Consider the following 14,990-nt stretch of genomic DNA (forward strand, 5'->3'; position numbering starts at 1 on the left):
AGGGGAGGGGAGGGGAGGGGAGGGGAGGGGAGAGGATTGGTGGGGAGGGTCGAGGAAAGCTTGCAATCACCAAGTGTGTGCAATTAAGTACTAAACGTGGATCCCTTCTCTCAGAATGACTTCTCTCAGAACAAAGCTTAGCAGCTGGAATTCCATGCAGCTGAAAGCTTTCATATCGGTCCCTATAGATTTATGTGGATTCATCTATAGACTAGAAAAGCCATCTACAGAAATAGATGCTGGTGACATGGAGTCAGTCTCCCTCCCTCCCTCCACAGGAGCTCTCATCCCTGGTAAGAGTTAAGATCACACAGGGAACACCACAGGCAGTGGTCACGGAGAAAGATGGCCACTGTGGTACCATCTGAACTGGAGACCCCGTGGGCAGGACTCTGCGCTGCCCAGAGGACCTGAACACCAAAAGCAAGCAGGGAGGTGAGATGGCTTTGGAGACGTGGACTGTGGGTCCAAGGCTCACTTGTTCTCTGGGTGTCCCATGTGAGCATAAAAAGGGGCTCACCCCCAGTCCCTGGGCCAGCTCCTGTGACAGGCTGGAACACAAACGAGAACCCATTACTGTGATGACTTCAGACAAGAGTATGATCTAATGGTTCACTTACCGGCAATCCTTCAAGACCATCTCTGCCGGGCAGGCCTCGGTCACCTTTAGCCCCAGGTTGTCCAGGGAAACCTTAGAAGGAGATAGGAGTAAAGGAACTGTAAGACAGCTTCCCTTGGCCCCAAGACTCAACTGTATCAGAATCTTGTTGTGAAGTGGACTCTCATCTGAGGAACATCCAGGGCAGGAGATAAACAAACCTCAAATGGACAAAATAGGCTCAGAGGGGCAATCATGTCTTGTACATAAGTCACTGGCACAGAAAGCCACAGTGTCCCCCAACCTACAACACCAATGGTCTGGAAGACAAACCTGATGACCTTCTTTGAGCTGACTGACTATGAAGCTGGGAGAACCACTAGGCCACTCTCCCGTGATCAGAAAAGCACATGGTGCCACTGTGGTGGGTGGGCTTGACCACAGCTGTCCATGTGGACACCCTCTGGTAACTGACTTTCATCCTCACTTTCATGCCACAGAATTTGAGGAAGCTGGCATCTGACCCCAAGGCCATCCCTGACATGTTTCATCCCACACCCTACTGCTTACCAATCTCTCCCGGAGGCCCCTGTGGCCCTGGAGGGCCACGAAGACCTTCTGTGTCACAGGCAAGGCAGCTCTCTCCTTTCTGACCTGAAAGAAGAAACATGGGTGCTTAATGTATGCCTAATATATGTTTAGTGTGTGCTATGCCAACAGAAGGCTCTGTGGTGCTCAGAGAGGGGTCACAAGAGAAAGTCCTGCAGATGTCACTGCCAGACTCTTCCCTTCTCCATCATCACTCCTGCCCACAGCACTGCCCACTAGTGGGATGATCTCACACCCATCCCACAGACCCTAGGTTCAGTCCCCAGCATTGCACCATACACAGCACTACACCACACACACACACATGTACACACACATGCACATCACATACACACCGCATACCACACCACACATACATATATACATACACATTGTACTGACTGGTTTTGTGTGTCAACTTGACACAAGCTGGAGTTATCACAGAGAAAGGAGCCTCCCTTGAGGAAATGCCTCCATGAGATCCAGCTGTAAGGCATTTTCTCAATTAGTGATCAAGGGGGAGGGCCCATTGTGGGTGGTGCCATCCCTGGGCTGGTAGTCTTGGGTTCTATAAGAAAGCAAGCTGAGCAAGCCAGGGGAAGCAAACCAGTAAATAACATCCCTCCATGGTCTCTGCCTCAGCTCCTGCTTCCTGACTTGCTTGAGTTCCAGTTCTGACTTCCTCTGGTGATGAATAGCAACATGGAAGTGTAAGCTGAATAAACCCTTTCCTCCCCAACTTGCTTCTTGGTCATGATGTTTGTGCAGGAATAGACACCCTGACTAAGACACACATATACATACACATATGCCCACAACACGTGTACACACACACACACACACATACACTCACACACATGTATACACACATGCACATACATATATGCACATACATGCACATACATATGCACACACAGACACAGACAGACAGACACACAGGCTCACATTACATCTCCTAGGATACAGAGGATTGATTGATTGATGGATGGATGAATTTAGGGATGAATGGATTGATGGATGGACAGACGAACAAGATTTCAGCCTAAAGAACTCTAGATAATGGGTACATTGTAAAATAAATAGATAACTCATCTCGGTAAGGAATGACTGTGTGGGGAGGGAGGTTACATAGCTGCCCTGAGATGCCCTCTGAAACTGTTTTCCATGTAAGATTTAGACTTGTAAAGGGCCAAACTCTTTATAGGCCAAGCCAGAAATGGTCAATCATGGGGCTGGTTTTATGAGGGCCCCAGTTTGTTCTGCCCCAAGGTTAACGAGCACATAAATATCAGAACGGCATTGTTCAGTCCATGGTAAGCCAGTGCTCGCACTGAACACGAGGTGAGAGTTCCCCATCTCTGAGTCCAATTACTAAAGAGATAAAGCAGGGTCCTCCATTAATATCACAGCAAACACTTGAAAGGTTAGGGATAAAATTGAGAGCCCAGAGTAAAGCTGGCTATTCCATCAACCGAAGAGTTGTGTGCCCTGACTGTGCTCACACTGAAAGCTTGTATAGATCCCGTGTATAGATCCCTGGTTTGGCTTAAAAGGAGGACATGTATCCTTTGAGAAGGAAACTCTCAAGCTTTGAACCAAAAACTTCAATACAAGACTAGATTCTTTCATCTCGGGAATGTGTGAAGGACAGTTGTCTGACAATCATGGCTGAGTCCCTTCCACTCACCATCACAGCCATAGCACCAGACAACCACAGCTGAGCTACCGAATGCATCTTCTCGGGAGTGATTGTGAAGGACTCCCAGATAGAGCAATGATGAACATACCTGTGCCCAGCCTAGTGTGATAGTCTGACAACACCTAAGCCACTCAGTGATCAGTAACTGATCAGTACAAACCCAGCTACCACTTTGAAAAGGTTAAAGTCTCTTACCTTTCTGTCCAACTTCACCTGTCAAACCTGGCTGTCCTGGAGTCCCAGGAGGGCCCTGGTCCCCGGGTGGTCCAGGTTGACACTCCACAATGCCATCTGAAAGTAATTTTTAAAACCCATGAGACATAACCAGGCATTCTTACTCTCTCCTAATCTAACCCTTGATTACAAAACTAAAATATATTAGGCTGATTTGAACCTTTTAGAGATTCAATTCTCCTTAGCTTCCAAATGAGCCTGTGAATTTTTAACTTGCAAAACAAAAGCAGCATAGAGAACAGGCGGTTCTGGGAATGTCTCTGGGATGGCCAGGCTTCATCTTCACTCTCCACATTTCAAAAGTCAAAAGAAAAGGAAGTTCCATAAAGCCACATATGATCTGTTCTCTGCCCAGGAATTCACACTAATCCCTTCCCAAGGGAGCCAGCTGCCTATCTAGACTCAATCACCCCCCTCAGCCCTTATCTCTCCCTTGCCAGCCTCATCCTGGAAACTTCCTTCCCACTCAAGGATGGCCTTGAGTTCTTGGAATCAGCATCATCAGAGCTCCATGCTCATAAATCTTCTGTGATCAGTCACACATCGGGGGTCCCATTGCTACTCCAGCTTTACAGCCCACCCTGGTGATCAGCCTCAGAGCAGGCTCCTACCGCTAATAGTCCCTCCAGCTCTTGCTGGCTTTAGCCCAGAAGCACCCAACGCCCTGCTTTGATATGCTTCCACTGACATGGCTGACTTAAACCTTCTGGAACTTTCTTAAAATTGAAATGAGATCACGCAATCACAATAAGCCAGTCACAAGCTTAAACTTCATGCTCAGCTTTTCTTGAAAGCTGCTATAGGAAAACTCTTGTGTGGTTCTCTATCTAGACTGCATTGTGCCAGGGCATAATCTAGTGTGATCTGTTCCCATGTGTACCCTAAGTAGCATTATGCACGCTCACTCTATGGGAAGCAAAAGACATTCGGTTGTCAATCAAGGTTAAACGAATCAACCTGCTAACCTTTAACCTCAGATGCCAGGAGACTTAGAGCTGGTTAATATATTGCTTTCCCCTTTAAGCCTATTTGCTTGTTAGTGATTCTATTTTGTAACATAGTTATCTTTGTAAAACTACTCAAGCAAAAGGTTACTAAGTAACGAGTGCTAGGATCACCAAGCCATGACACAGCGCTGCTTCTAGCAGCAGTCACAATGCCCATCCAGCTCTGCCCTGGGCTCCTGGCATCTGACTAGAAATTCATGGCACTTACTTGTGTGGCCTGGCTGCCCAGGGGGGCCAGGAGGGCCGGGAGGCCCTGGGGCTCCATCTCTTCCACTTGGTCCTGGTAATGACACGCCTGGAAATCCCTGGTCACCTTTTTCTCCCCTTTCACCGGGGAAGCCTGGAGCACCAGCCTGGCCTGGAGTAGGGAAGCCTGCAACCAGCATAGGAGCTCATGTCAATATCCCGAAGGCAGTGAGTGGAACAGCTGTGCAGGAAATCTACACTCTATCCAGGGTAAACTGCTAGGATCCTCCGTGAGGGCGAGCTCTAGATCGGCACAAGCTGACCAGCAAGTCCGGAGGCTTCCAGCCTAGCAAGGCTCCAAGACAAAGTGATAGGTCTGAAAATGCAGAGTCCACTTCCATCACTCTGTATGCTAAGGTGCTAAGGAGTCACTGAGGTGACGTGATATAGCCCAGAAGGTTGATGGTGAGGACCCCAAGCAGTGCAGCTTGAGGAACCACACACAACCAGGTCTGCTGTCTTGGGAAGAAACAGCCATATGGGGATCCCAGGAAAGACAGGAGGACTCTAAAAGTCTCAGAGCAAGTATAAATCAGACTGGTGGAGGAAGACAAAGGGATGTCATGCCATCCACCTATCTTGGCGAGAGCCACAGCTCAACAGCTGGAAGAACTCTGGCAGAGCCAAGACTTGTGCAAGGGCAAGATGCACACCCAGAGGACCAGCCCAGTGGGCAAGTCAGTGTCCCCTGGGAAACAAGGATCCACTGTCTGCACATTTGCCTACACATGGGAAAATGGCATGCTAACTTGTACCTATAAAGTATACAGCGGGCACACATCAGGGTACACTGAGTTCTGATTAACTAGAAAGACAGGTAGAAACCTACAGCCTGTCTTATGAACACACCCAGTGTGTGTGTGTGACAAACACATGGGACTAGAAACCACACAGACCATGCAACATTCTACAAGAAATAAGGACTCTCACCTGGAGGGCCTGGTTGGCCTGGTGTTCCAGGGAAACCTTGAAAGGGGAGGAGAGAATTGGACAAAGTGAGGTGAGGTCACTCATGTTTGGACACTTTCTGTTTCTGCCACAGTCTTCCCAGAGCTATTTGAAGGCACCCACAGTCCAGGTTGGGGAGACAGAAGTGGAGCCCACAATTTCCCTGCAGAGTCACCATCCTCAGGAAGCTAGAGAGGATAGGGGCTCCTGGGCACCTTACAACAGTGAGGTTGGGAGCTAGAAAGAACAACTTGACTGCCATTCAGGCTTCCAAAAAGAAAGAAGGAAAGATGGGAGGAACAAAGGGAAGGAGAGGGAGCCAAGGCGGAGGAAAACAAGCAAGCTGCAGCCTACCTTTAGGGCCAGGCTCTCCTCTCAACCCTGGTGCTCCTGGGTAGCCTCGATCTCCTTTCTCTCCCAAAGGCCTGGTGCCTATCACCTGCATTAAAGCACAGGTTAGGCTGGTACGGGAGTAGCTGATAGTACACATCATGTATGTTGCATTGCCTCAAGGAATATGGCTACAAAGGTGTGTAGGGATCAGGAGAAGGCCTGGAGAGCCACAGAATGAATGCCAAGTACTAAGAACCATTCAGTGTAGAACTGCCAGGCAGTTCGGCCTCATTTATATGATTTCCCTAGCAGCAGCAATGGTCTCACTCAGTCAATTAAAGCCTAGTAATCTACAATGTGCAGATGCATCCAAGCCAGAGGGTGCCTGGCTTGCTTTACAGGGTAACAGAGGAATGCCCTGCCGATGTGCAGGGCAAGAACACACACTCCTTTTATTGGAGGATATTTTATGTGTCTTCTTTCTCTAAAAGCCAAAAGGGCACTTCCTGAAAAATCACTGGGACAAAGACCAGGAAGGAGGTACTGCCAACCTCACAGACAGAAACCTGGCTCACCGTGATCCCGAATGACCACAGTGTAAGGAAAACCGCACAGCCAAGCCCCAACACGCTTTCTTTAGGATATCCTCTGTAGCAATAATGAGGGGATGCTGCTGTTTTAAATGCCATTAAGTAGCTTTGATTAGGCCATTCTACGACATGGACATATGTAGAAAATCACTGTACATTCCAAGTATATGTAAATTTTATTTGTCAATTTAAAAAATAATAAAATTAAAACTAACTAAGAGTGTAACCGGTGGGACTGAGAGGAGATGAGAATCCGCCTGCCCTGGGGTGAGACATGGAAGAGAGGAGAGTTTCAGGTATGCTGGGCACATCAAGGCATAGCCTCTAAAACAATCACTCTGCACCCCCCCCAAGCTATCACCCACACAGTGAGTGGCACATACCCACACCCATGTCACCCAGAGCAAACAGGAGAGGAGTGCCCGCTGTTCCAAAACCAATTTGGAACAGAAGAACTGAGACAATAGCAGGTCCAAGTGCTCATGAACAAGGCGTGAATGCTACTTGAACAAGAAATGTCGTTCTGCTAGAACAGTCAGACAGGCTATGGCTGATATGCTCCTCTTACTAAATTTCCCCTGATGGACAATTAAAAAATAAAATAAAATCCAGGTTTCAAAATAGGTTGCTGAGTTATCCGTGTGCAAAGATTTTTGTTTCCAGAAGTTTGAGGATATGTAAAAACACTAAAGGTCTGATTGTTAAAATCAGAGCAAGTTGTGACTTGCTTCATATGGCAGGCACCCACTTGACGAGAGCACCACCCAAGGGGCAGCTGCAGAGTGTCCCCTGGAACCCGGGCCCATCTCAACCATGTTCATTACTTACAGTTCCGGGGGGACCTGGAAGTCCAGCTTCACCCTTCTCTCCCTGCAAGGGATGTGAACAGTTATTTGTTGTAGATGACCATGCAGAAAACTAGCCAGAAATTTTCTGGTAAAATAGAAATTGGTTCTACACAATCCCCCAGTCATTATATTCCCCCAACCTCTCCCTCTGGGACTGGCTTTGTTACTCTGTGATCATCATAAAAAAAATAGAGACCCAGTTCATCTGTATCCCATGAAAGTAGCATGGAAATAAAAATGTCTACACAGCCTAAACAGAAGTCTGAAGAGACAATCGTTTGCCCTGTTGGCCTTCTCGAGGGATGTTAGAGAGCCTTGTAGAAGCAGAGTGCTCTTCTCTAAACTGCTAGGAAGCAGAGTTTCTAGCTCTGACTCCTTAAGGCATCTCCCTGGGATTTTTATGTCTGGATTTACACCAAAACCCTCAATATGAACTCCAGTGTTAGCTTCAAACAACCTTAAAATGATCTAGAGCCCAGTCAGCAGAAAGCGTGGATGTTAAAAATGTCTCCATACAACTAATTTATGGATGTCTGCACAGATCAGATTCTCCTTGTTTTATTTACAAATCATTATTAATCTTAAAAAGCAGGATGTGGTTCCATGGGTAAAAGTGCTTCACACCAAGCCCCAGGTCCTGAATTCGCCCTGGGAGACCCACATGATGGAAGGAGAGAAGGGACTCTCACCAGCTGGCCTCAGACCTCCACATGCGGCACGTGTGTGCCTACACACAGCCAACCAATCAATCAATGAAGAAAAACAATAAGGCAAGATGTGTCCTTCACTCCTGTTTTGTCAAAGCCACATGCGTGCATTTACAGAGAGGAACAGCAGGAGGCAGAAAATTTGGCCATTCTTTCCTTTCTTACATTTCTGCATTTTCTCTTAATTTATAATCGGTGACAAATTAATCTGTACAAAAAATACGACAGATGCTTGACCGAGTGTCATGTGATTGTCTTCTTTCAAATAACTCATCAATGACTGTGGAAAAGTCAACAAACTGTTGAGTCCACACAGAGGAGAAATATTATCCCCTTGGGTTCAGAGTTATTTAGTCTAGAAAATAGATGAGCAAGCCCCTAAGATGAACAACCCATTAAAGGTAAAAACTCAAAACATCACCACGCACCTGCGGGCCCTGCCGGCCTGGGAGACCTGGGTACCCGGAATCGCCAGGAAAGCCCTAAAAGCAAGGAAGATACAGGATGGTCACGGAGGGGACAGCGGCCCTTGTCCACTCAGAAACCGCAGCGGAAGAGACTTACCGGGCTCCCCTTTTCTCCTTTTTCACCGTCTTTCCCAGGTTTTCCCTGTACAATAAAGAGGCAGACATGAGTGTTTCACACCACAGCTCTGTTTGTGTCTGTCTCTCCCTGGTGTGAAGAACAAGAAAGGCAGAGAAGAAGGCCACTAGAGTTGCTAGGTCACTGGGGAGGAAGATGGCCCAGTTTCTGAAGAACAGAGTCCACAGGGCTACAGAAGTCAATGTCTTAGGTACCAAGGGATTATTTTGTCATTGGCAGTGAGCACCGAGGCTGATAGGTAAGGCCTCGTCTTTCTACTCTGGACTTTGGGGAATCACCAGATATTCCCAACAACTGGCAGCGAGGCAGATATCCCACTGCTGCTGTCCAGACAGGGAGAAGCACGTGAGCCTATTGGGGTCCCAGCCACAAACAAGCCTGACATGGGAGGAGGTAGGGGTTCAAGTCTGGTGTCAGACAGAGCAACAAAAACAGCTAAACACCCGCTCTGACCACACAAGAAAATAAATGTCCTAGGAGACAGCACAAGGGATTGCTTTTCCAAGAGTTCCTCCCTAGCAGGCTCAGTGGAGTCCAAGGAAGAAATTAGAAAATGCTACAGATGCATCCATCCTTCCGTTCATTTCTGTGAGTGTGGGGATCAGAGGGGAATGTTTCACAGTGAGAAGAGGATAGCTCTAGGAAGCACTTACCCGAGGCCCTTGCTTGCCAGGTTCACCTTTCTCTCCATACCCTGGTGCTCCCTTAAAAGACAAGAGGAGAAGGAGTTAGACTCATTGATATATGCAAATACAGCATAAAGCCAGCGTGTGTCAGGACATGCTGGCTTTGGTAGGAAATAACAGTACAATAACATGTCATCCTTCACATAAAAATAATAAAGGTAAAGAGGACCCGAGTGCTTACCGGGAATCCGGGTTCACCTTTCTGACCCTAAAAGAATTGAGGGGTTGGAGAGAGACACATCAGTACCATCTAATGGCTACATCATCCACCCAATGGCTACATCAACCATCCAATGGCTACATCACCCACCTAATGGCTACATCACCCACCGAATGGCTACATCACCCACCTAATGGCTACATCACCCACCCAATGGCTACATCACCCACCTAATGGCTACATCACCCACCTAATGGCTACATCATCCACCCAATGGCTACATCACCCACCTAATGGCTACATTGCCCACCTAATGGCCACAACACCCTTTGTTGCTTTTGGTTTTCTTTCTCTTTCCTTTCTTTCTTTTCTTTTCTCTCCTCTCCTCTCCTCTCCTTTCCTTTTCTGAGATGGAATCTTGTTTCTGAAACTCTGGTATGTAACCCAGAACTTGTGGCAATCCTCCTGCTTCAGCACTCAGCATGGCGTGTCAAGATTACAAGGGTACACTTACATGCCTGGATTAGTTTTTCAGATGTTTCTTGAACATCTTTTACTTTAATCCAGGCTGCAAAGATGTCTCAGCCATTAAGAGCACATAGTGCTCTTACAAAAGACCTGAGTTTAGTTCTAGCACCACACTGGGCTGCTCACAGCTACCATAACTCTAGCTCTGGGAGGGGCAATGCTTATGGCCTCTTTTATCACCTGTACACACATGCGCAAACTTATGTAGACACACATCAATGCACATAATTGCAAAAAAAAAAAAAAAAAAAGACACTTTTGTCACTCATATTACAACAGATGCAACCATAACTCCAATAGTCCCTTCCCAGTATGGTTTGGGCTACAGTCTAAGACGGCCTTAGTGAAAGAATGGGCCATGGCCTCCTTTGACCCATAAGCTGGACCCCTCTTACCCATACAGCTTCTACTGAGTGCCAGGCTAATTTAAGAAGCCCTTTCTTAGGTGAATCAGGACGGAATAGTCACATCCCAAGCCAACCTAGAGCAGCCATTACTGCTCTCAAAGGACATCTATAAACCCACTTCCCAAGGCAAGAGTGATTATGGCTAGAGAATCCGAGTTTCAGTCCAGCTTCTCTTTGTCCCTCTGATTTTGTCCAAACTTAGAAAGCAGACATCCACCAAAGAGAGCCCCGACTTACCTTTTCTCCTGTTGGGGCAAAGTCTCCTTTTTCCTTAACTTGTGCCTGTCCAGGAACTCCCGGGGGACCACTGACCCCTTGCTCTCCCTGTCATGTAAAATGTGGAGGTTAGTTAGGTGTGAAAAATAGAACAAAACCGAGGTAGGATAGGACAGCCGGAAGTTAAATGATAGGACATGATTGTCCCACAGCAAAAGCCTTGGCTTCTGCAGACAAATGGGCCAGGGGATGTCTACAACCAGAGAAGTGGGCTTCCCAGGCTTAGAAGCCTGCACAGCTGCAGGACCCACCTGTGCATGCACCTGCACACAGCTACACCACTGTGCTAATGAGAACACGCACCAGCTGATAGGAGCTTTGGCAGGAAAGGGGATATTTTAGGCGAGCCAAAAAAAAAAAAAAAAAAAAAATCAGAGAATCACCAGGCTTCTCTTACTCAAACAGCCTAACAGCTGGGCACATTTGGAATTAAAGGGAAAGGCAGCCAAACATGTGTGAGTGCCAAAGAGTAAAAAGCAGAGCCCAGGCTCTGTCCAGCCCCACCATATCTGGTAGCAGCTGCTCACACCAACTTGCACACCCCTAAGCAGGCAGCAGTTGTGACAATGCCCCTTTGTCTTATCTTACCCAGGGATGCTACTAGCCTTCTTGCCAAGCAAAAGATGTTTGTCCAGTCTTCACCACCCTACATCTGCCTCTGCCAAGGCACACATCCTTGGTGCTTTCTGGTCCCCAAGAAAGAACCAATCGCACCCTACATCATACTTCCTCGAAATGACTGCCACCATGGTTGGGTTTAACAGAGGGCAACTAGGAGGCCAATCTAAATTTCACTCTTTTGAAACAAATTTGCAATCTGCTGGATGCGTTGCTTGAGCTCTGTGTGCAGATAAGGGAACTGATGGCCTCATGTCACTGGAGCACACGATTAGCCTCACTTTTTGTGGAATAAACTCTAATCCTAGCGGTTCAGCTGCAGGCAGAGGAAGCACGTTGGCTTCTCACTCACCTTGTCACCTTTTGGTCCTTGGAAGCTGGAGCCCATCTGCCCCTGTTGGTTACAAATCACACTTTGTTATTCAGGCTCACCTTGGCCTCATCCTAAAGCCCCGCTCAGAGGAGGCAAGAGGTTTGCCGTCAAGCAACAGTTTCATCCTGCATCATGGGCTTTTGCCAGAAAAGCCCTGCTGGATGCAATGACTGTTCAAAGATGTTTTTTGTTTGAAAATATTATAATAAAGAATTCCTAATGTAAGGGTTTTAAACTCTGGGTTCAGAAAAGTACACAGGGAATGATCAAGGAATCCAAAGTAATAACTAAGGCATGAGTAGATGAGAGTGGAGGGTCTCAAAGATGATGATGGTGGTGGTGGTGGTGATGGTGGTGGTGGTGACATCACCATCACCATGATAGCAATGAGAATGACAGTAGGTGGTTGGTAGACAATAGAAAAATGACTGACAGATGGCAATCAATAGAGAGAGACAGTACATAGATACTTAGTACTAACAGATAGTATCATATCTGGGTAAGGATGAGGCTCAGAAGGTATTATGGAATCTCACCACAGTCCTATAATAAGACTGAGAGCAATCAACGAAAAAAATATCTTTACCTTTTCTCCAGGAGGTCCAGGAGGGCCTGGAGGACCCTGTAAGAGAGAGCATTTTAATTAAATAGTATTCAAAACCAGCCAGCTGTGATCTGGAAGATCATCCCTACACACACACACACACACACACACACACACACACACGGTCTTCTGTGGGCACTATGGAGAGGTGACGGCATCACCAGGGTGCCTAACCATTGGTGAGTTCTTGCAGTAGGGAAGGGGGAGGGTTTGGAGGATGAGTCACTAGGGTTGTTGAAGGAGGCATTTTGTTCCCCCACCCCCGCCAGTTCTCTGTATGTCTCAACTATACCTCATGCTCCCCACCACGGTGTTCTACCTTCTCACAGGCTCAGAAACCACAGAACCTGGGTCATGCGATCAACCCCCTGAAACTGTGAGCCAAGATGAATCTTTCCTCCTTGTGAACTGTATCCTTTCAGAATTGTGTCCTAGCAAAGTCTGACACACACACAGTCCTCTGCACTCTGTTGTTGGCAGGATGATGTGTGTGACACACACCTTTCAAGCTTTGAGAATAGCCCGTTATGAGTCAGGATAATTATGAGGAAGGCAGAAGTCCCTCAAAGGCTGCAGCCTGTCCTTGGGTACCAGTAGCCTGGGGGCACCAGCCTAGGCTCCAAACTGGAGTTGCCCACATGAGAACAGCACTGTCCATTTTTGACACAAGTCCACTTCGGACCTCAGGGGGAAAAAGGTGACTTTTCTAGAGAATAGATTGTGCTGACACCAAACAAACAAACAAACAAAAAAGATAACCCCACATTTGCAAGAAAAATTTAGAATCCCATAATCACTTTTTCAAAAAAGAAAAGCCAGCCATTCTGGAATATAAAAACAAGCTCACTGATCCATAGGAAGGCAAGTGGATCCTGTTTACACATGCAGAGAAAAACAATATAAAAAAGAAAACAAAATGATTGAATTGAAGGTATAAGCCCGAGGCTCTCTGAGAGGATGCTCAGGCAGGCTGTGTGCAGGCCACGAACTCCGTCACCTCTGCCCATTCCTTGCACTCTTGATTCTTAGTAGATAAGTCTTTTAATGCTAACTTTTCAGTGTTGTCAAAATGAGGGAGTGCGGAGAAGTCTCTCTCCTTCTGCAAAGAATGTCAGCCTTACAGAGGCCAAGGGTGGGGCTTCTTCCCGAGCACCACCTCCAGGTGCTCAATCCCTCTCAGAGTCTTCCCAGGCCTGTGCCTGGCTCCTAGCTGACCTGACCTAATCCTGATGCACCTCTGCCTCTACAGCACCTCTCCTCTGCACAAAGGGCAGAGCCCCTGCTGGTGACCTTCAGTCCCACTTCCTCAGTGGCTTGACACATGGGTATCTAGTAGCCCTGGCACACAGACAGGTGATCTGTCCCAGGATGTCTGGAGGGTGCACCGTATAAAGCATCCTTTTTCCCCACAGCTCTGGGAGTTGGGGGCTGGAGGTGTCAGCCACAAGGGGGAGAGTCTCGGTCGGCTTCAATGTGTTCCACATCTCTCCATGGGGCTATCCTCAAAACTCACCGGTGGTCCAGTAAATCCCGGAGGACCCACAGGTCCCTGCAGTCCTGGCAACCCTGGTGAGCCCTGCGATTGGATGAGAAGAGAAAGGATTACCATACTGCAGGCCACCAGGGAGTGACTCAAAGACAGAAGCCACATGGCTTACCGGCATCCCGGGGATACCAGGAAATCCTCTCTCCCCTTTCAGCAGTGTTCCAGGAACGTGGCCGAGAATTTCACCAGGATCTCCCTAGGGGGCACAAAAAGGAGAGAAAGATGCAAAATATTGATAGACATGTAGAAAAAATGGGAACCCACTCAATACTGGAATGGGACTGGCCCCAGGCTGGGACTTAGAATGGAAAGTTGGGGGATGGGAGAGGGACACAGGATAACTTTGGATGTTGCCCCTCAAGCACCATCTAGTTTGGGTTTTGTTTGTTTAGTTGGTTGGTTGGTTTTTAGTTTTTCTTATTTCTTCCACTGGCCCAGAGCTCACCCCAGTGTTCTATGCCAGAGTCACATTCTCAATTCCTCACATGGCTCATGGCATGGTGAGAGATACACACACAAGGCTCTGAACCCTAAGCCGTGTGATTTAAATGGGACAGAGTTTAGGACATTTGTTTCGTTTTTTTTTTTTTTTTTTTTTTTTTTCAATTGATTTCTTATGAGGAACCCAGAGGATTAAAACAAAATTAAATTAAACATACCTTCATTCCTGGTAACCCTGGTGGTCCCTAGAAGAAAAATTTAGCTGTAAGTTTTGCTTCTCCGAAAATATTAGCAGTAGTAAAGTATGAGTCCCCAAACGATGAGTGGGAGGATAGCCAGAGAAAATACGATTTAAATAATCTTGTACTCACAGGATTCCCGCTGAATCCAGGCAAGCCAGGAGGACCGAGCGGCCCTCTCTCTCCCTGGGAAAGATGGGAAATGTCACACACAAATGCACCCCAACACTTCACAGCAGACATCACTGTCCCACCCGTCAGAGAGACTGCAGTGGTGGCAGCAAGCATGGTCTGTCACAAGTGAGACCCTGAGTGCCACTTCACAGAGGGAGCACCACACTCCCCACCAAGGTTCACAGAAAGGACTCAGAGCAGCAGATTCTATTTGGATACAGTAATTAGTCCCAGGTTAAAAAGAAAATCTTTAAAAGAACAATTTTAGGCTAAAGTATACTAGTAGAAAGGAACTATTATCTTTCCCGCACATTTAATGTGAAAAACTGCATCCGCCTCTTCCCCTACCCACCCCTACCCCCGTCAAAGAAAGCAAGCTTCCAGATAAAGAACTTCCCAGTGACTGGTCATGTGTGACGTTAGAAGCACATGCCCAAGGGAGGGGAGGGTCTAAGTTTACCTTTGTACCGTTGCATCCTGGGATACCTGGGGGACCTGGAGGGCCATCTTGGCCAGGAATGCCCTGCAACCAAGCAA

General features: G+C 47.4%; 1 protein-coding gene across 1 annotated transcript in view; it reads right to left on the minus strand.

The window, feature by feature from the left end:
* Positions 1-14,990, minus strand: part of Col4a1 (collagen type IV alpha 1 chain) — a 116,318-nt gene that overhangs the window by 34,407 nt on the left and 66,921 nt on the right. The window contains exons 6-24 of the mRNA XM_021169414.2: positions 14,914-14,976; positions 14,412-14,465; positions 14,259-14,285; positions 13,712-13,795; positions 13,567-13,629; positions 12,036-12,071; positions 11,429-11,470; positions 10,420-10,506; positions 9,269-9,295; positions 9,055-9,105; positions 8,363-8,407; positions 8,227-8,280; positions 7,072-7,113; positions 5,675-5,759; positions 5,303-5,338; positions 4,335-4,499; positions 3,081-3,176; positions 1,169-1,252; positions 621-691 (exon numbers count right to left, since the gene is read on the minus strand). Coding sequence (XP_021025073.1) covers positions 621-691; positions 1,169-1,252; positions 3,081-3,176; positions 4,335-4,499; positions 5,303-5,338; positions 5,675-5,759; positions 7,072-7,113; positions 8,227-8,280; positions 8,363-8,407; positions 9,055-9,105; positions 9,269-9,295; positions 10,420-10,506; positions 11,429-11,470; positions 12,036-12,071; positions 13,567-13,629; positions 13,712-13,795; positions 14,259-14,285; positions 14,412-14,465; positions 14,914-14,976 — 1,212 coding nt within the window. The remainder of the gene's footprint in view (positions 1-620; positions 692-1,168; positions 1,253-3,080; positions 3,177-4,334; positions 4,500-5,302; positions 5,339-5,674; positions 5,760-7,071; positions 7,114-8,226; positions 8,281-8,362; positions 8,408-9,054; positions 9,106-9,268; positions 9,296-10,419; positions 10,507-11,428; positions 11,471-12,035; positions 12,072-13,566; positions 13,630-13,711; positions 13,796-14,258; positions 14,286-14,411; positions 14,466-14,913; positions 14,977-14,990) is intronic.

Source organism: Mus caroli, chromosome 8 (genome assembly GCF_900094665.2).
Source record: "Mus caroli chromosome 8, CAROLI_EIJ_v1.1, whole genome shotgun sequence".
In the NCBI taxonomy this organism is placed as follows: Eukaryota; Metazoa; Chordata; class Mammalia; order Rodentia; family Muridae; genus Mus; species Mus caroli.